A 21,551-nucleotide genomic window follows, 5' to 3' on the forward strand; every position below is an offset into this window, starting at 1 on the left:
TTTCACACAGGTATAAAATGTGTTCCTTGTTGCGGTGCAGTGAGTTTTGTGCCGTGTTCCTTGTCGCACTTTGTTTGAGTGACTGCCTGTGTTTTGGTGCCCAAGACTAGTGCGCGTGTATGTGAACTTGGGCGGGGACGGACTGAATTTGTTGTGGACTTAAGTGCGTGCCTTGTGTGCATCTGGTGCGCGTGTGTGTGAACGTGGGGGGGGGGAACGAACTGAATTTGTCTTTGGACTTAAGTGCGCGTTTTGTGTGCGCGTTTACCTGTATGCTTTGTTTCCAGGGGGGGATGATGTAGTATAGTGTCGCCCCCTGTCAGATCTCTGTGTTATCATACATTTATGTTTCATAGTAGTGTAGCTAGATGGCGCACCCCCCTTCTGTCATGTGACGAGCTGGGACCAATCGGGAGGTGTCATCTGGCATGTGAAGCCCTTTTTAGTAATACACGGCCGCGAGTCGGCTGAGTCTTCGTTCCGGTTTCCATCGGGAGCAGTTAGCTCCGAGTCTCCTTCACTGCGTTGGCGCTCGCCGCGCCTTCGCTGGCCCCCACTTGCCTGCCGCTGCCGACACAATACTGCCGCACCTGCCTGCATGCCCAACGCCTTTGCCACACCCGCTTTTATGCCATGCATCCCGCACAGCAAGCCTTCGTCACATTATGGGCCTTGTGCGCCCATCTCCCGCCTTCCTTCTACCCCCTTCATTACATGAGTAGACCGCGCTGCCTTCAAAGGGGTGGGAGGAAGATGGGAGAGGAGCATGTGAGGCCAGCAATGTGACAAAGGCATTTCGTGTGGTGTGCGCGGCACGTGAGCGGATTGTCATATGTAAGAGGCATGTGGCGCAGAAAGGAAGAAGAGAATGATGTGCACATATCGATTTGAACGGCACGAGCCTTGAAGGAGTGAGACCCGAGCTGTGATCGAGAGAGAAGCGACGCCGAGCTGGCATTATAGACGTGGCTCTGGGTCAAGAAGGTTGTAGCATCAGCATCAAAGTGGCGATGGGAGCCATGGAGGTTTGGTCAAGTTCGCGATGCAGGCGGTCCAGGGTGCGGCAGTCGACCTCGGCGACGTTCGAGCGAGGCTCCTTAGGCCTGCTGCAGCCTCTCACGGCAGTGCTGGGCACTCCATGAAGGATCCCCCTTCAGAGGCAGACTAGCATGTGCGATAGTCCCCAGGGCGTCTAGTCGGCACTCGAAGAAGTAGCGGCAGAACCCGGAGTTAGGCCTAATCGGTGAAGCTGGCCGTCTTGTTGGCACTCGAAGAAGTAGCGGCGGAACCCGGAGCTAGGCCTAACCAGTGAGGCCAGAGTGACATGTCACCGACGGAGTTCGGTACACCAACATCAGAGATGGACGAGTTGAATGGTCAACACCAAGGCAGCAACGTTTATCGAGTCGGCGAGAACACCGACTATGACGAAGATCCAACACGCATCAGACTCGGAAGATACGTGCAACAACAAAAGTCACTAAGAATGGTCCCTTCCAGTATTATTGCAGCCATAGGCTAGGGTTGCCTGAGTTTTGCATAGAAAATGCCAATGACTAACGTAGAGGGGGATAAGGACGTATTTAGGGATTATTAAGTAGGTTACATAAGTGTTGCTATTCCTTCATTGTGTTTTAATTTGAGTGAATTTTATTTTGAATCATATGACAGGCAGGTGCCACAGGCAGGACGTCACAGGCAGGTGCGACTTAATGGGTCGCAAGGGCAATTCTACCTTTGGCAAATAAAGTTGTTTTCTCGCTATCTCTCTCAGGTGATCCCTTTTGGAGATACTGCCACTTTTGCAAGATTCCACATGATTCAGCACCAGCTGCGTCCGCGTATATGGCTAACGCATCCAGTGCCAAGTCACAAAATTTCGCAAAAGTAATTAATAGTGATCATCAGAGAATACTGCCCCTAGACTGTGGCCATCATGCAATCAAAATCGCACCATCACACGATCCCCTGCATCACGACAAGCGAATGCAAAGTACTCCCGTAGCTTCGACCAACAATTTTTCTTTCTTATATTTGTCAACACGTGGCAGCTTTGCCAAGGTATTATGCTAATCCCACTATTCAACTATTCGCTTCGAAACTATTTGATACTTATTTGCTTCTGAAATTGCTTCGAACTAAAAAGACTGATATTCGCACAAGCCTGCTAACAACTCGAGTTAGAATTCTCATGTCTCCGATTCCTCATTTTGCGAGCGTTGTATCCTTCAACACAAACTAAAACAAGCACCTCCCTAAAATGAGTTCATGCAAACTGATCACTCATTAGACCTAAATTGGAATACACCTGCAGCGCCTGGAGTCCTTACACTAAACACAGTATTAACACATTTGAAATGGTTCATCGGAATGCAGTTTGGTTAATTTTTTTCTAAGTACTGTAAAACCGACTTGCCCATAACTCCCATGCAAAAGCAAAGCATCCAGACATTGTAACTTTGGTGAAAAGTGCCGAGGTTTGTCTTATTTCTTTCCTCAAAAGTAACTAATTGCCGTAGCACTTTGACCAACATGCCCATTCATTAGCATCCCGCCTAGCTAACCAGACATCATTAGTCTGAATTTTCAACTCCCTATCAAGCAAGAACAAACACTTTCAAATTTTCTTTTCCTCCCAGCACTGTAGATCAATGGAACACTCTACCATTGTCATTGCTAGGAGGTACTCATTCTTTACAACGTAATAATGATGCCACACTTTAACAACTTGAAAGTAATACGTTCATTTCTACAAAGCACATTTTTTCTTGTTTCATACTTTTACTCCTCCTGCATGGGCCAAAATGGGCCTGCAGTATCCTGTAAATAAATTATGCACAGTGCAAGCTGGGGCCATGCTTGGTTCCCTATCTCCTCAACACAGGAGCTGGCCAGTTGATGTGCCAAGAAAAGCTTGTTCCCATGTATATGGATCTATGCTAAGTGCAGTCACATTTTAAAGAACAATGACAGCATTACCTGGCAGGGCTACGCGTTCCCGCAAGCCAGTCCATGGCAGTAGGAACACAACGATGTACACCTGCGCACAAAAGGGTCAGTTGTGTTGTGTGTCAAATCCACCAATTTGCTTTCAATTTCACTCCAACAGTGAAACTGCTGACAGTCGCGCATTATGTTTACTGAGTTGAGCAATTTACCAGTTAGGAAAGCATTTCCACATGGACAGACAAGACTGTTTTTCTTTTTTCTTATTACAAAGTGCCTAGTAAATTTGCATTCGAGTAAGAACAGTAACTGAGGGATCACAACTAGATTTTGATTAAAAAAGCTTTTCTGTATGACATAGCATAATCTTTCCATACATAGGAATCCGGCTAATTTTTTTCACCATGTGCAGGACTTGTTGGGACGTCGAGAGGAGCTTCCTGGGCAACCCTCTCCAGCTTTGAGCGACAACCACATTCAATTGTCCAACCAGGGGGAGGGAAATAGTAGTGGGACGACTGGGTCTTTAAAGTCGACCGATACGCGTCGCAACCCCCAAAGTTCTTCTGAGGTACGCACGCGTCCTCATCGTACAAAAAACGGCCTCCGTGGCTCGATGATTATGTTTCTTGAATGTAGAGTTTATTGCCGTCTTTGAAATGCCATGGCTAGGGGCCTCGCTGTGACATTTAAGAGACAGTTCACATTTTTCATTCACACAGGTATAAAATGTGTTCCTTGTTGCGGTGCAGTGAGTTTTGTGCCGTGTTCCTTGTCGGACTTTGTTTGAGTGACTGCCTGTGTTTTGGTGCCCAAGACTGGTGCGCGTGTATGTGAACTTGGGCGGGGACGGACTGAATTTGTTGTGGACTTAAGTGCATGCTTTGTGTGCGACTGGTGCGCGTGTGTGAACGTGGGGGGGAACGAACTGAAATCGCCTTTGGACTATGTGCGCGTTTCACTGTATGCTTGCTTTGTTTCCAGGGGGGGGATGATGTAGTATAGTGTCGCCCCCTGTCAGATCTCTGTGTTATCATACATTTATGTTTCATAGTAGTGTAGCTAGATGGCGCACCCCCCTTCTGTCATGTGACGAGCTGGTACCAATCAGGAGGTGTCATCTGGCATGTGAAGTCCCTTTTAATAATAAACGGCCGCAAACCGGCTGAGTCTTCGTTCCGGTTTTCATCAGGAGCAGTTAGCTCCGAGTCTCCTTCACTGCGTCGGCGCTCGCCACGCATTCGCTGGGCATGGGCCCCCACTTGCCTGCCGCTGCCGACACAACACCGTGCTCTTTTGACCAGTTGCGCAACTCATGTTGCGGACTTCCTCCTACATGATATTATTTTGATGCATGGACTCCGCGTCAATTGCTAACAGACCGTGGCCGTACGTTTTTGGCCAAAGTCATTGACAATATCATGCATGCCTGCTCAATACGGCATAAATTTACCACCTCCTACCATCCCCAAACGAACGGCCTCACTGAGCGCTTGAGCCGCACCCTTACAGACATGCTATCCAAATATGTTTCTGACGACCACCGTGACTGGGACCTGGCTCTACCTTACATTACCTTTGTATACAACTCTTCCCGTCTCCAAACTGCTGGCTTTTCCCCGTTTTACCTCTTGTATGGCCGCAGTTTTATGGGCTGCATAAACTTGCAGACATTCACTTATGAACGAAATTAACAAGCATGGTGTCACATGTGCACAAGCAAACATGAACACATCTCACTCGATGACCATGCACACTTGCTGTGAAAACGCTGGAGTGAGGAAGTGCGACAGCAGCAGTGAGCGAATTGACATTTGTGCTCCCTTTCACTTCAATGTGAACTAAGCACTAAGAACACAGCACACACGAATTTATCAGCACTTGGCACACTCTGTCCCCATTGCAGATCACTTTCAAGATCGGGCCTGCGCAACCATGCCATACACAGCCGAATATAGAATCGAATATTGAATTTGAGAAAATAAACACATTTATGCTTCCAAATTTTGTGCAAAAGAAATCACCGTGCTGCACATGCTCAGGAGGCTAATCACATTACTTAACAAAAATCCTGTTAGCTATCAGCAACTTAGGTACCTATGGATCGAGATGCATAGCATGCTCTACTGTTATTAAAGGGAAAACCAAATTAGTGTGCCAGCAGTGAGAACAACTAAGTTCGTATACGAAGGTCAGGGAAATATTTTTTATGGATAGAATGTCTGTCAAATAGAATTAAGTGCTTTCTTCCCTCTGACATTGAAGAAATAACTACTGTATTTATTTTGATCTAGGCCCATAGTTTCTTATTTGAAACAATCATAAGACATGCAAACTCTAGGGTTGGCTTACATTCGAAGATTTTAAAAAACGCGCCAGTTTTTATTTGAAATCGATAACTAGACTGATGGATGGATGTCACGAGCATCCCCTTTGGAACGGGGTGGTGGGTTGCGCCACCAAGCTCTTATTTCATTGCCTAATGTCGTACCGATGTTAAAGAAGAAAAAAGAAACGGGAAAAAAAGAATCCACGATGAATTCCAATAACCAATGTTCTGAAACCCTACTGTGAACTTTGCTTTTGTATGCCTCCCTTTTCCTAAATACCAATGGGGATTTTAGTTTAATAGTGGGCCATACTGTGCACAATGGCAATCTTCTATTGCTTAAAAAGTATTGCTTTCCAGTTTTCGTCGAAAAAGACAGTTTTTTCCTTCTTTATGAAGGTAGTCTTCGTGGGTTATCATCAGCACGTAAGTGAGGAATGCACATCATGTCACTTGGCACCGCTACGTGCGGTCATGGGCGCCGCACGCGTCTATCGTGGTCGGCTTCAACAGTGACAAGTTCTCAAACCGGGAGGCCCACCGCAAGTTCATGCAATGCTCCAAGGGTAATCAGGTACCAGTGCACCAAGCGCGAGAACAAAAAGTTGTGGAAGCAAAGGTCCTAGGTGACCAAACTTCCTGCAGGCTTGTGAGCATTTGCTGCGGCAATGAAGCCCTCAGTGGAAGAGAGCTCGGGTGGACTTCTGCACTTTCTTGTTGCTCACGAAACTTGAAGCACTCTTAAGTTCAGTGCACTGTGTGTTTAATTAAGCATTACACTAACCGCTACATTCCAACGCGACGCCAGGGATACCAACTCATTAATGTTTTGGGACATACAATGTTGTATTTCTTCTGTTTTGAGGAGCATGTTTAATTTTTGTAATAAAGACTTGGTTTCTCATTGTCTTTCCTGTTAGACTGCACTGTAGCAACATAATTTCATGCATTACACTCTTTCACGGCATGTTCGTTACCTTACAGAATACATCGGTTGCAGAAAGTATTACTACACGAGGAGTGCAAACAATGTGAGTGGTAAGAAAAGAAGATCAAATAATAGGAAAGAAGAGAAGCAAACAGAAAGCATGTTCCTACAGTTGGCAATAAAAAGATGAATATGGAGGTAATGACATTAACCTACTATAGTACTGTGGGGATGCGAGACTCTCATGCGTAAACTGATATTTGTTTTCCCCACATGTGTCGCATCTCCTGTAATCTAGCTTTTCTGCGTAGCTAAGTGCTAGCGGCGGTTGGTTTGGTTGCAGTGCATTATGAGAGATGGCGCGAGTGTGGTGCTGCTAGAGTAAAAAAAAAATTATGTGGTTTTACGTGCCAAAACCACTTTCTGATTATGAGGCACGCCGTAGTGGGGGACTCTGGAAATTTGGACCTCCTGGGGTTCTTTAACGTGTACCTAAATCTAAGTACACGGGTATTTTCGCATTTCGCCCCCATCGAAATGCGGCCGCCGTGGCCGGGATTCGATCCCGCGACCTCGTGCTCAGCAGCCCAACACCATAGCCACTGAGCAACCACAGCGGGTGCTGCTAGAGTAACCTAAGAGCGGGGTTGGTCGGGCGTGAGAGGGAGTAGGCTCTTCCTCTTGGGCTCGGGTTCAGCAAGCAGCGCGGACGTTCCGTGCGTGCGCCGATCCATGGTTCTGCGAGACCCGTCTTATGAGGCATACACTGGAATGGACAAACATCATCGTTCAAATACGCCACCATTTGCGTTACTGTACACGTGAAGGACCAGGTGCTGCTGTCCAGCATGGGGTGAACATATCTGCTCACTATCCGGTCGTGGTGAGTCGGACTTTCTAGATTTGTCGCGCACCCATCGGCACGATAAATGTCCTTGTGATTGTTTGCACTACTGTGTTGTCGTTACTTTCTCCCAGAAGCACGGATGAGACCCCCACAGTACAAACAGCCACTCAACAATGACGATGTGGCAACGCTCCTGAAATCAGTTCTCATGAAAAATTTTTTGTAACAATGTTCCGAGCAATCGGTGAGGTAAAAGATGTACAGTGATTTTCATGAGTTTGTATGTGGATTTAAGATAATGGAGAGCGCGACAAAGAAGAAACGAAGTAGTCCTCGAGACATGTAAAAGTGGAACTGGAAACAGAGAGTGAGCGCGAGACCACAACAAGAAGGAAGAGGAAGACATATATGAGGTGCAGGTCAGTCAGTGAGATGGCCTTGGGCTAGTGTGGAAGTGTCTCTAGCCATGCTCTGGAGATGGCGGCAGGTGGCTCACAAGACCTGATCCAGAGAGGGGACCCACTGGCAACGCACTGTCCCGCTGTTACCCTAGAGTGCAGTAACAGTGCATCGCAGTACCCAGGCAGGATCCCGCTGCAGTTCTGGCCCAGTCCTGTGCCACAGAAGCCAGCCCAGGCTTAACCACATCTCACTATTGAGCTCCATCTTGTCACCTATGCACCAAGCGCCTTCCTGTGCTACGACAGCTAACCATTTGTCAGGCCTAAGCTTAGGCAACAGCAGCCACCTGACAACCTGATCGATCTTGTGCCACGGCGGTTGCCCCGACACCTCTACAAGTGAGCTACAACATAAATGGTGTGGGAGTTCCTTGGGCCTACCGGGGCGCAGTCGTTGGTGTGCCTCCGGCTCCCGACTTATTCGCCATTGCGAGAAAAACCCACCCCAAATGCCTGCCCCTCAACCGCGCTCCGTTTTCCCCAGCCGCCGTGGCCGCGTCCCGTGACGTCACGCTACGCAACCCTCCGATTGGGTCGTGGGGCGTGACGTAGGGAAGAAGCCCCGACTGGGGAAGATCGCCGTGCACGGGGGAGTTAAGTTGCAGGAGGGACAAGCGCCGGTCACGAGAGGCAAGCGGCAAGGTACGTGAGCAATCAGCTATTTGTGTCCCCAACGGCCCCGGCCTGGGTACATTCACGTGCTTTGTCAGCTTGTGTAAGTGAGGCTTGCCGAGTGGCTCTGCGTTCCGCCCTTGTGGTAGTCGCAGGCGCTCCGTGCGTCACATTCTGCGTGTCAGAACCGTCACTGACCAGTGTCGGTGATGGGAAGCGCTAGGTAGTGCTTGCTAACGCATTTCGGCCCGCGTGCGCAAGTCATTGGTTGACGCGGCGTGGAACTTTCTTTCCCCTGCCATCAGGGGCCGCGGGCGCCGAGTGTGCTCCGTGTGTTTGGGTGCAGTCTGGTACATGTTGGCCATTTGTAATTAATAAACGCATTAACTGTCCTGGACGTCTCGTGTTCCTGGGAGAGCGCCCATATGTACGGCCAGAGCCGGCCAGGCCTTTTGGCTCGGTGCTCGAACCTGCTGTGGGTCTATCGCCGTACGCCGTCGTGCTGCGTTGTGAAGCTCCACTTCCCGGGGGCCATTTGGCGACGCCGCGCGGGGAGACGGAGAGTGAGCCCACAATGGTGAGGACTGAATTTCCTAGTTGGACTGTACATATTGTATAGTGCAAGTGTTCCGACATGTGGGCATCGTTTGTTTAATGTTATTTTGTTTGATGTTTGTTTTCTCAATACACATGTGTCTTACATATGCATCTTGTCCCTCTCTGTTTCTAGTTTGCTGTAATTCGTGACAGTGATATGTTAGATTATGGTATTCTGTATACGGCAATCTTGCATATCCTTCTAATGGGAAGGCGTTCCTTTCTGCTGCTACAACGCAAGTGCTGGGCAACGTTTTGCCTTAATTTCGTGCCAATGCCACACACCCAGCGTACCAACTGAAGGCCCTCCACGTACCTCTACTGCGTGAAAGTTAAACAAGTAAGGTTGAGCCAGCAGTCAGTAATGACCAGCATGTGGTACTTTCAGCTGTACTTCATTCCCTACTGCTGGTGTTTACATCTGAAAAATATGACAGAACTGTGTGCGACCATAGGCGTGACAACAACAACAAAAAAAATCCAATTTTGAACATCATGCAGATCAATGGGAAACTCTTGAGAGTAACATCAACCACTTCAAGAAAACCTAGCAGAGCCGACATATGCCCATAGTGCAGTGAAAGAAAGTAAAAGAAGAAGAAAAAAAGAAAGAACACACACGGATCCCTTCAGCTCTCCATTGTGCAGCAGCGACCACGTTGGCAGTGCAGTACCACAACCCGTGAATGAAGATGTGCGCCGTATGTTGCAATTCACCAATGGCCCTGAGCATACTTTAATAACAATGTAGCGTGATTGAAATATTAAGTGTAACAATGTGTTACATCACAACATGTGCACGTGTATAAGCAATGAATTGTTTACATGCTCAAAATAGCAAACACCGTGAATTGCAACTGGAGTGGCCCTAGTGTCCAATTCGAATCTAGCCCCAATGTGGTGGTCGCTGCCGCTGCTCCCGTCATGTCTTTCCGAGATGATGCTCTACAAAGCATAGAAGTGAAAATGGTTCACTACATCAAATATATTGCAGTGACTACCGAGTCCAAGATATCGTCATCTCTGTTAGATGACAAAACAGAGATGACAACAACAACGAAAACACAGGGTTTCTACCAAGGTGACATTTCCAACTATCGATTTTATTTTCGCACGCATCGATAAATATATTCCGTGCGAACGGAAACAAAAGAACATTGCGTGGTGCATTTCGTTGAACCGATCACGTGTGCAAGGCAAGGGAAAAACGTGTACTACAATGGTTACAAAGATAAACCGAGGAATCGTATCTCCTTTTCCGATAGTGACACTGAAGGCTTGCTTACGCACTTTTGCTCAAATCTTGCAATCTCGTAGGCCTCTACAATCTCCCTCGTCATCCTGCTATGAGCCTTGTACAGAATGGGAGTGCTTTCAAACATGGGTTTGCAGGAACAATCTCGGCAATGAATACCCAAATGACCTGAGATTACCTTAAGTGACATCATATTGATGCTCTTTTAATCTCTCTTTGATGCATCTGCCGGTTTGACCAATATACGTTCTTCCGCATGAAAGTGGGATGGCATAGACAACGTTATGAGTACAGGTTACAAATTGTTTGCGATGTTGGAAGGCACGCATGTTCTACGCACGCATGTGACTTTCACGTGTCCCCTGATGTGTTGTTTTCCCCCATTGCTCCCGTCTCCTGTAATCCCGCTTCACCGCATATCCTGGTGCCCGCGGCAGTCGGTTGCGAGAGATGGCGCGAGTGTTGCTCTGCCAACGCTACCTAACGGCGGGGGTTAATTGGGCGCAAAAGGAGAAGGCTCCTTCTTTTTGGCTCGGGATCGGCAAGCGACGCGGACGTTCCACGTGTGCGCCGATTCATGCTTCTGCGAGACCGTCTCACGAGGCCTCGTTCGAACGCGCCACCATTCATGTGACTGCACGCACGAAGGACCAGGCGTTGGTGTCCAGCATGGGGCGAACATATTCGCTCGTTACCCGGTCGCAGCGAGTCGGACTTCTGCGATTTGTTGCACGCCCATCGGCATGTTTTGTGGATAGCAACTCGGCTAGCAGGCATTAGTCTATGAAAGGTGCAATAAATGCCCTTGTGATTGTCTGCACTACTGTGTTGTAGTTCCTTTGTCCCAAGAGCACAGGTGAGAATCCCACACACTGCTGAGAAATGGCAAAAATAGGATGCGTCCACAAATGTGGATGCTGTGACTGAAGGGGATCTGAGCTATTTTTATCAACTGATAGCAAGCTCATTGGTACGAGGCCCAAACTTTGTCGCAAGTGAAAACGTTTCTCAACAGCTGCTGTGTCAACCTCAACTGTCCTGACATACTCTCAGCCCGCACAAACGCCTCAGTGTTGTGTTTCACTGCTTTAAAGTGTTTATTTTGGTTTGGATGAGCGACACCTGCATCTCAGCATCAACACTCTGTTTTTTGAGCTCAAGCTCCTTGAAAGAAGCGGCAGCAGGCTTTTTTTCCCGTTCATTCCTCAATGCGTTGGTTCTTTCTGTTCTCACCCTCGTTCCACCGCGAACTTGAAGCATCCTCTTGGTCAGTTTTACAGTCATCGTCTGCTTTTTCGGAGTCACTAGGGGCCACAAAAACCTCCGTAAAATCGGGCAGTTCAAAACAATGAATGCATGTCTTTTACTGCCATTAAGGGCTCCGATCACCACAGGCACATCCGAAAAGGCCCACCAGTACACTTATTAGGCATATTAGTGCTCGTAATGTGACAGGAGATGGCAGTTGGACGCGTGTATAATTAAGGAATAGATACCATGTCCCGTGGCAATTGCCCCTTTCCACGCTTGTTATGCTTCACCGCGTACAATCTCTGTCTTGAGGTGAAGCTGACTTTCGGGACCAGCATTCTGCAACGCTTTGTGCTTTCCGAGCTTCGAAGCCAATCGCGAGGACCACATAGACGGAGTCAGTGCCATTGCTTACAGCAGCGAATTCTTTCAATGAAAAACACGGTGCCGAATGGCAAGAAGCCTAATAGCGAATGTTGAAGCAGCTAGACCTAGCGTTCACCACAGCGGCAAGGTAATCAAAACAGCGTCAGGGGTGGCTTTGATTAATGCCATTTCGGACCTGCGGTTATGGCAAAAAGTACGAAAAATCGGACGGCAAAGGGCTCCTGCGTTTGAAATTTCAGACGTTTTTATACAATGACTCTATGGGAATGCATGGTAGTGCAGCGAAGCCAAAGTCGGTCATGGGCACCCTGCAATAAAGTAGAGAAAGAAATATAACAAGAGGGGACGCCTGGCGAAAAGTGGCAGCAGGAAATATGTCACGCTAGTATTAATGCTGACCATTTGCTGCCGAGAGCATCGAAAAGAAAAAAAGGGGGGGGGGGGGAGAATGTCAAATGAGGTTAACAGAAACTGTTTCATTTTTTCAACAATTTTTTCGTGGCAAAAGTAAAAACATCTGTGTGTAAATTAAATTAATCTTTCCGGCTTACTTCCGTTGCCTAGCGACAGGCGAATCGGCAAATGACAAGCCAGATGTATGTGTTATTCATCAGACACACCGCTAAAGTCAGCGAGACCGGCTGCGCATCGGAGCGTTGGCCTGTTCGGTGACTTTTTTTTCTATTTTTGGATTTAGCCTGGTTTGGTGACGAGACGTTCATTTGAGGGATTGCCAATCGTTTGTGCGCAGGCGCGAGTAAGAGAGGGCGCGATAGAGAAAATGTGGGGGCTTTTGCGCCTTGAATATACGACTCTGCCTAGGTACTACGGAGGAGGGTTGTTAGCGGGTGTCGTAGGCTTTTGTCCCTAGGCGTGCCGGCATTGCGGAGTGGGATCGAGTTTGTTTACGCACGGACGCTGGCTGCCGGCGCGGTAAAGTAGGTGAAGCAGCAAGTTAAGTCAGTCATGGTGGATCGTAGTTTTCTCGTGCCTTATGGCGATGTACCTTGTAAATAACATCACAGCTGTTTCTGTGGGAGCAGTAGCGACTGTAGTAGAGCCTGGGCCGCGTATATTGAAAATCTAGAAGGCAGAGCAGAGCGCCTTAGCAAGCGCGGTTGAACGCAAATGGCTGAAAGGCCGCTGGTGACAATGACTGACCCAGCACCAGTGCCGCAGGCTGAGAAAGTCTGTCCGACGTACCTTCAGAGAAAAAGTTCTGACAGGAATTCGCGGGGCGCGGTGGTGCTGAACTTAGCATCACAAGTTGGCAGCTGGACGTATTGATATTTATTTAATCATGTTTCTTAGTAATTGTAACAACGTGTCATTATTTCACATTATTGGCGGCGCCTCCAGTACACCAAATGACGCCAAATGGTGTATAAGATCAGCTGTCCGCTATCATGCAGAGGCAATTTTGTATGCGAACACCCCCTGACGCAGTTCGGCTTCCGCGGCCCCAACCCATGGGCCGCCCTGCTTCCAGCTTTGATCCCCCCGCTACCCCTTGGGTGCCCTGGAGATCCTGCACCGCCTGCCTTCATTACAACCTCAGGTACTCTCCTGATGCCTCCGTTTGCCGGTTACATGTGCCCTCCTGGAGCAGTGCTTGTAAAAGATACAAGCTATCGTTGCAATGAAAAAAGCGACCTGTGATTTATACAACACCAGTTGGAACATTGCCCCTTCAGACACAGCGATCACCAATTGGGGCATCCGTGCCCTGCCTCACCGTGCGGGTAGCCAGCGGTAGAGCATAAACAAACGTGACCGCACTCCAAAATGCCGGCATGTCTAGGGGACAAACGCATACAACACGCACTAAGAAACCTCATCCATAAGTGCCTAGGCAGCGTCATGTATTCGAGGAGCAAAAGCCCCCAGATTTTCTCTCTCGCGCCCGCTCTTACTCGCGCCTGCGCACAAATGACTAGTGATCCCTCAAATGAATGTCTCATGGTTTGGTGGGCTCCCGGCGAATGGAACTTTCTCTAACGTCCAACATTGTTGAAAATTATTTTCGGTACTTTTTTTGTTACTTATGAGGCACGCTCGCCACGCCTGTCGTGACGCAGCGAAAAGCAGCTCTGCCATGGTGACAGTTAGTTTGGCGCATACTGAATTTTACTGCAACAAGTTTGTGACAATTTTTATGGTCCCGCAACAATTTAAGCCTTCTTTTCGTACTCACGCTTCTCGAAAATGCGACGAGTAATTGCCAAGAGCGATAGCAAGGGAGCGTGTTGCTTGCACCAGCAGATCACGCAAAAGATAACGCCAAGGAGCTCAAATGCCAGGAACTAGTAACTCGAAAATTCTGTGTTCTGAACGGCATCCACACATTTGTCTTGAGTGTGAGTAGAAGAAATTCTGCAAGCATCCAGCATGGTCTGGTTGAGAGCCTGTGTTGTGACCACCTCTCTGTATTCGTAGCGTACTATCGCGTCGGTTGTAGCCAAGTACTGGAAACACGCAGTAGCCAGAGTATTCGTGCTATTAAAGTGCAGGAAATAAGGCCCGGGAAGAGGGGAATGCTTGGAAATAGAATGTTTTCGTGGTGTGTACGATATTGTTTTGGATGAGTCGGGTATTTTCTACACCGTGTACGTAAAAGCCAACTGCTTTTGTTGGTAATGCCTCCCATTCACCACGATCGCACACTTCGCTTCTACACGCATTATTCTTGCATGTTAATACCAAACTGACACTTGCTTGTAAATTAATTTTTTCAGCTGATGTCGTCTGGTGGAGCTTCCTACGGGAACTACTGTTGCTCACCTGGTGCCAGAATGTTGGATGCACAAAAAGCCCGCAACAAGCATTTATATAGAATAAAATAAACATTTCCTTATTTCACAAGGCGTCTTTATGAAATTACACGTGGAACATATTCGATGGAGGCTTGTAAAGATAATTCACAAGCAATTTTAATAATGAAATGATTTCGCACAAAGATCGCACCCAGTTAAGCTGTAGAAGCTAAAAAAAAAGAAACAGTGCAGCTGGGACAAAGCCGAAACCGGAAGTGTCGTTCAGGTATTAACGCCGGCGGATTTGGTGCGCTGCAGACAATTAGGCCGCTGGGCTCTATGGCAGTGTCCGTTCGTGTTGTATTTCTTTCTCTACGCCCCCACCGTCATTTCACCATTGTCCGTGGTGCGCTTAGGCCCCCCTGCTTTTACAATTTTCCAATGGATTCATCGCGACCTCTTGGCAGCTCCTTCGTGGGAAGTGTGAACAAAAAGACCTTTGTTTAGCGATGTTTTACTACTCGTAAAAAGAACAAGCACAGATACTGCTGCGTTGATTGTCACAACCGCAAAGGGGATGTCGGCATCAAATTGTATCGCTTCCCTTCAAAGCCGAAGGAAGCAACCCGGTGGCTGAAGTCGATAGTTGCGGTTCATGGCGGTTTTGCGAATTTCTGTTGAACGAAATAAGATGTTAATGCAAAAACAAAACAAAAACAAATTAAAATATAACCAACAGTGGCATTCCTAAAAATCCATGCTATAGGGTCAACTGCATAAAAACGCATGAACTTATTCCCGCTGTTGTAAATCAGTTTACATAGTTGTTTAGCTCGTCTTGCTGCAAAACAAACGCGCAGTGGTTGTTACGTGTCAAATTTAGCTTCATAAGTGATCCAAGCTGGAGCTTTGTAGGCACTGTGCTTCTTCCTCCGCCAAGATCAAGACACGAATGCTAGAACCAAGCTTGTGCCTGTGTTTTCTCGCGCTTAAAACAGTACTGAGGCTGGAGTACACTGCAGCACACGTCGAGCATTCGAAAATTAGCATTTCTCTCGCGCACGCTAGTGCATATTTGTTCAGCCTTCACGTTATTTAGTCTCAGCTGATTGCTCTCTATGATGCTTTAGCGATAATGCCCTGTCACATTTGAGCCCAAATGACAATACCAGAATATGCTTGAGGCATTCACGGCCCTATTTGCTCACTTAAGTGGCATAAAATAATGATTTGTAAACTCACTTTCAGTTCGACGTCGTAAGCATGCTTGCTTTGTTGTGAGAAATACTTCGCGACCTGCGGTGACTGCTTAGTGGCTATGGTGTTGGGCTGCTAAGCATGAGGTAGTGGGATAAAATCCCGGCCATGGTGGCAGAGTTTCGATGGGGTCGAAATACCAAAACACCCGTGTAATTCGATTTAGGTCTACGTTAAAGAACCCCAGGTGGTCCAAATTATTCCGGAGTCCCTTACCATGGCGTGTGTCCTAATCAAATCGTGGTTTTGTCACCTAAAACAGCATAATTTAATTTAGGCACCTCGCTGTGATGTCCGTGCTGTTTACTACTTTGACATGAGATACACGGTTGTAGTCGTAAATTTGACGTCCTTTCTCCAGCGTCGGTGGTCCAAAATGGGCCTTGATGTTTTCGATTGCCTTAAAACTGCTATTTGGATCGACCGACAGGTTTCAAACAAGCGCCGCAAAAGCATGCCTCTGTAGCAGTGGCCACCTAAGTGTTTCACGCAACTGACACAGTGGCACTGACGGCTGAGCCGATCGCTGTGCTGCCTGACCATTGAAGGGAGCCCATTGACTGTACACTGGTAACTCCTCCAACCGACGACACGGCATCAAAAGACGATTCGTTACCATCCCTCTCTGTTATGCAAGTCAGCATTAGTGACTTTCGTTCCCTTTCAACAAAATTACAGCTAATTTTCCCTGATAGAAGCACTAAATAGAAGCCCCCCCCCACCCCTCTTTTTTTTTTCTCTTTATTTTTAAGTCTACTGCAAGACGAAGGCTTCTCCCTGCGATCATCAATCACCCCCGTCCTGAGCCAACCGGTTCGAACTTGCGCCTATGAATTCCCTAATTTCCTCACCCCCACCTAGCTTCCTGGCATCCTCAACTGTGCTTCCCTTCTCTTGGCACCCATTCTGTAGCACTAATGGTCCAGCGGCTATCCATCCTACGCATTACATGGCCTGCCCAGCCCCATTATTTTCTCTTAATGTCAATTAGAATACTGGCTATTCCCGTTTGCTCTTCGATTCACACCACTCTCTTCCTGTTTCTTAACGTTACACCAAACATTTCTCATTCTATCGCTCTTTGTGTGGTCTTTAACTTTTTCTCAAACTTCTTTATCAACCTCCAAGTTTCTGCCCCATATGTTAGCACTGGTAGAAAGCAGCGATTGTACACCTTTCTTTTCAATGACAGTTGTAAGCTCACAGTCGGGATCTGGCAATGCCTGCCGTATGCACTCCAAACCATGTTTATTCTTTTGCAAATTTCCATCTCACGATTAGGGTCCCCAGTGAGTAAATGACCTAGATAAACGTACTCCTTTACAGACTCAAGAGGCTGACTGGCCATCCAGAACTCTTGTTTCCTTGCCAGGATGTTGAACATTATCTTTGTCTTCTGCAGATTAATCTTTCTAGTTTAATAGCTTGAATACTTTTTCTAAGCATGCAGCAAATAGCATTGGAGAGATTGTTTCTTTTTGCCTGACTCCTTTCTTGATAGGTAACTTTCTACTTTTCTTGTGGAAAACCAAGGTAGCTGTGGAATCTTTGTAGATATTTCCCAAGATATTCACGTATGCCTCCTGTACTCCTTGATTATGTAATACTTCTATGACTGCTGGTATCTTTAGAGATTCAAATGCCTCTTCATAACCTCTGAAAGCCATATAGAGAGGTTGACTGTACTCTGCAGATTTCTCGATTACCTGATTGATGACATGGATGTGATCGATTGTAGAATATCCCTTCCTGAAGCCAGTCTGTTCTCTTGGTTGACTGAAGTCAAGTGTTGCCCTTATTCTATTGCAAATAATCTTGGTGAATATTTTATACAATACTGAAAGCGAGCTAATTGGCCTATAGATTTTCAGTCCTTTAACATCTCCCTCCTTGTGGATTAGTACACTGTTGGCATTCTCCCAGTTCTCTAGTATACTTGAAGTCGTGAGGCATTGCGTATAAAGGGTCCCAGGTCATGTCTTGCAAGGCCGTTCTAACTTCATTAGTTATAGAAGGAGCCTCTGTATCCTGTTCATTACCATTTCGAATAAAGGTAGCTTGTCTGCTCTGGGCACTGTACAGGTCAGTATATAATTTGTCTGCTGCTTTTACTATATCTTCTAAGGTGCTGATGATGGTACTCTGTTTATCTTTCAGTGCATACATCTTGGCTTGTCCTATGCCAAGTTTTCTTCTCACTGATTTCATGCTGCGTCTATTTTATACTGTTCCCCAGTCTTACTCACATTGTAATTTCAAATATCCCTTACTTTCTCCTTGTTGATCAGTTTTGACATTTCCATGAATTCTATATGATTTATTCAGTTGGACACTTTCATGCTTTCTTTCTTTATTAGGTTCTTTGTTATTTGGGAGAGCTTACCTACTGGTTGCCTTGGTGGCTTACCTTCCACTTTATTTGCTGCTTCTGAAACAAGCCTAGTTACGGTTTCATTCATTATCTTTATGTCATCTTCATTCATCTTTCTGTTCTAAAGCTGCATATTTGTCTGCAAGCACCAGCCTGAATTGGTCAGCTTTCACTCTTACTGCATCTAGTTTATCCTGTTTCTCCTTAACGAACTTTACTCTTCCTCTCTTCATATTGTTACGGCCCACCCAAGAGTGGCGCCAGTCAGAAGAACACGATGTGATGTGTAGAGGTGGAATCAGTCTCGACAGCCATCTTGGTTATGCATCGTTGTCTTCCGTGTAAATATTGTAAATATATCTTTATATGTGACTACTGCAACGTAACAATATTGAGGGAAATCGTAGACCTCACTAACTTATGATCCCTGCCCTATACCCTACCTAACACTTCTACATCCTGCACTATGCTGAGATTGGCAGAGAGTATGAAATCTATTTCATTTCATGTTTCTCTATTAGGGCTCTTCCAGGATCACTTTCTGTTGCTACTGTTCTTGAAAAGGTGTTCATTATTCTCCGCTTATTCTTTTCTGCGAATTCTACCAACATCTGTCGTCTAGCGTTCCTAGAATCGACGCCATAGTTGCCAAATGCTTGTTCCTCACGCAGCTTTTTCCCCACTTTTGCAATGAAGTCACCCATGACTACAGTATACTGAATTTGCACTTTTCTCAACACTAATTCAACATCTTCAGAAAACTTATCTACTTTATCACTGTGACTGGACGTTGTCACATTGGCTTGTACTACCTTTAATGTGTGCTTCATATTAAGTTTGATTACGACTACTGCTATCCTCTCATTAATGCTGTAGAATTCATCAATGTTGCCCGCTATGTCCTTATGGATTAGGAATCCTACCCCGTATTGCTTTTTATCTGGGAGACCTCTATAGCAGCGGTCATGACTGTTAGCACTGTATAAGCCTCACCAGTTCTAATCTCTTTAAGGCCAATGATATCCCCTGTATGCCTGGTAATTCCTCCGAGTCCTGCTAAGCTAGCTTCACTCGTGATGACTTGTGCTGAAAATTGACAGGTTCAGTTTCCAGTGGTGGCCTGTCCAGATTCAGATTCTTAGTACCCTCTGCAGCGTCACAGGTCTGACCGCCACCTTGGTCAAGTGCTCTGCAGTTGCTGGGGATTGACTTAATTGTTGGGGTCATGAGAGAGGTAGCGGCCGAATACTGCACCAGGGAGGCCAATTCCTTATCTGGTGAGGAAGAGTCTTTGTTGAAGCAAGCAAATATAATGCAGTTAATTGGAGCACATGCACAACAAACTAGCAGACGAAAGAAGCACAGACGGAACAGCAGAGGATGCGCCAGCATGTGTCACAGGTGTGTATGCTCACATGCCTTGTTAACAAAGCATGTCACATACACCTCTGGGCATGAAGTGCTCTTCAACATCGAAACCATGACTGGTCGAAACTTGAGAGCATACAACTAAACAATCGTCGCACGCTGGAGCAAATGAGTTTCTTTATCATGGTTATTGAGTTGTTAGCTACTTAAAGGGACACTAAAGTGAAAAATGATTTCTTCTGCATCAGTAAATTGCCGTTCTACAACACCAAAAACACCACTCTTACAACGATAAGACGTTTGGTAAGCCAGAAAAAGCGCAAGAACGAAATACGGGTGGCAATGCCTACTCAAGTTCCCGCGCCTGGGGGCTGTGACGTCTTGGATTTTGATGGCATCTTCTAGGGCCTACTAATTATATATAGCGGTACAGATTGACTACATTGTGTTCTAAAGGAACCAAATATTAAACATGGCAAGTTTCGGGAACCTTTATTCAGCCAACGTGGCCCAAATGCAAAAACATACTTTGGAATCCCTGACGTCACGCTGACGTACTGGCACTGGAGATTCAGCGTGAAATTCAAATACTGATACTTGGACCTTCATTTTCTCATCCAATAATCAAACAATTTTTTTTAAATGACTGCCTGCAGGGTTCTCAAACAATGCTTCATTAGTCTAAACTGATTTATTGTTTCGCTTTAGTGTCCCTTTAAGGGCAAAACAGATAACCTCAAAACTTTCCGTCAGTACTCCTTTAACATGTTGCACCCTTGTTTCTTCATTTTTTTTTATGCGAGACAACTTTATAAGAGCCAATGCACAAAAAAAACATATTGCTCAGCCTGCCACAGCTGCTTCTACATATCCACAAGAATTTAGCATGAGCTCGGTGACCTGGAGTCGCACTTTCTGCTTAGAAGTTTGTGGCTTAACCCTTTGATGGTCAATGACGTAAATATACGGCGCCGCGAACAAGTCCGAAAATGGTCGATGCCGTATATTTACGGCGCCGTCAGTACGTTTAAAAAGCGTGCCAATTTCCTAACTTTTTCTTTTCTGTCATGTGCTGCCACAATGTAGGGATACAGGAAATTTTTTTTCGCTCGCCTCCCTCTCTCGGTTTTCGTTGCATGGTTTGTTTTAGCGCTGGTTTGCTCCCGCGCTTCTATATACTACTGCTCGCGCATTGGCGTGCGCGCGGGCGGGCGGCCATTTGGATTTTGTTTCGCGGGCAGTTTCGGCTTTTTGTGCTTGCGAAACTGATGGCTATCTCCTTCCTAATCACTCGAAGGGCGACCGCTTTTCTCATTCGTTAAGTGCTCACAGGGGTGCGCATTGGAAGGATGTCGCTGTGCATGCGTTTCCGTTTGTTTTCTTTTTTAAAGCTTCGCGAAAACTAATTGCCCTAGCTGGTTGGCGATAAGATGAAGATTAGCGGAAGTTTGTCACACAGTTTTCTTGAGTGCGCGCATCTACGCAGTTCGATTATGCTATGGACGTACGTATTAGTGTAAGAGCAAGAACATTTCAGGCTTGTGAACTATTTTCGTGTGCGGATTTTCAAAGCCTTGAACCATGTGCATAAAAATGCATCAAATTTTAAATTCTGATAAGTTTATTTCATCTTTTATTGTTGTTATTCATGAATGAAGAGTGCATATACACCAACGCAAAATATTTTTTTCTAACTTTACTGTCACTCTAGAAAAATAACGGTAAATCTTTTTCGAAATAAGTCCCTAAGAAGAATTCGAATCTGCAATAAAAAAAATCGACCCTGGGCGGTCATATATGTCGAAAAAAATAGACCCTCAAAGGGTTAAAAGCCATAGATACAGTCTTGCCATGTCAAGAATCTAAGAAAATGCATGTTTGATTGTTCCCAGAAACAAATTCACATATAGAGCTATATTTTCAGTGTGGCCACCCCATCACTTCCGAACATTAGCTAGCTGTAAATCAGGAGGTTTCATACAATGATGTTTTGATATTTATTCTAACCAAGATCGCACATGCTGAGTCATAAAACGCCTATCCGTGTGGGCTTAGGTCCTTGTCGATTATCTTGAATGTGCTGCATGCTGTTTAGCGCTGTTTACATGAGACGCAAGAAGAGTGATGGCCCAAGTTAAGTGCTAACAAGTTGAAATGTTCACTACTTCATATATCGCATCATCTCACAA

At 46.2% G+C, this 21,551-nt stretch overlaps 1 protein-coding gene across 13 annotated transcripts in view; it reads right to left on the reverse strand.

Moving 5' to 3' along the window:
- Positions 1–21,551, reverse strand: part of LOC126526907 (transmembrane protein adipocyte-associated 1 homolog) — a 245,480-nt gene that overhangs the window by 101,964 nt on the left and 121,965 nt on the right. For all 13 annotated transcript variants that reach the window (XM_055068410.1, XM_055068401.2, XM_055068402.2 and 10 more), the window contains one exon: positions 2,980–3,040. In XM_055068410.1, coding sequence (XP_054924385.1) covers positions 2,980–3,040 — 61 coding nt within the window. The remainder of the gene's footprint in view (positions 1–2,979; positions 3,041–21,551) is intronic.

This window comes from Dermacentor andersoni, chromosome 9 (genome assembly GCF_023375885.2).
Source record: "Dermacentor andersoni chromosome 9, qqDerAnde1_hic_scaffold, whole genome shotgun sequence".
Taxonomy (NCBI): Eukaryota; Metazoa; Arthropoda; class Arachnida; order Ixodida; family Ixodidae; genus Dermacentor; species Dermacentor andersoni.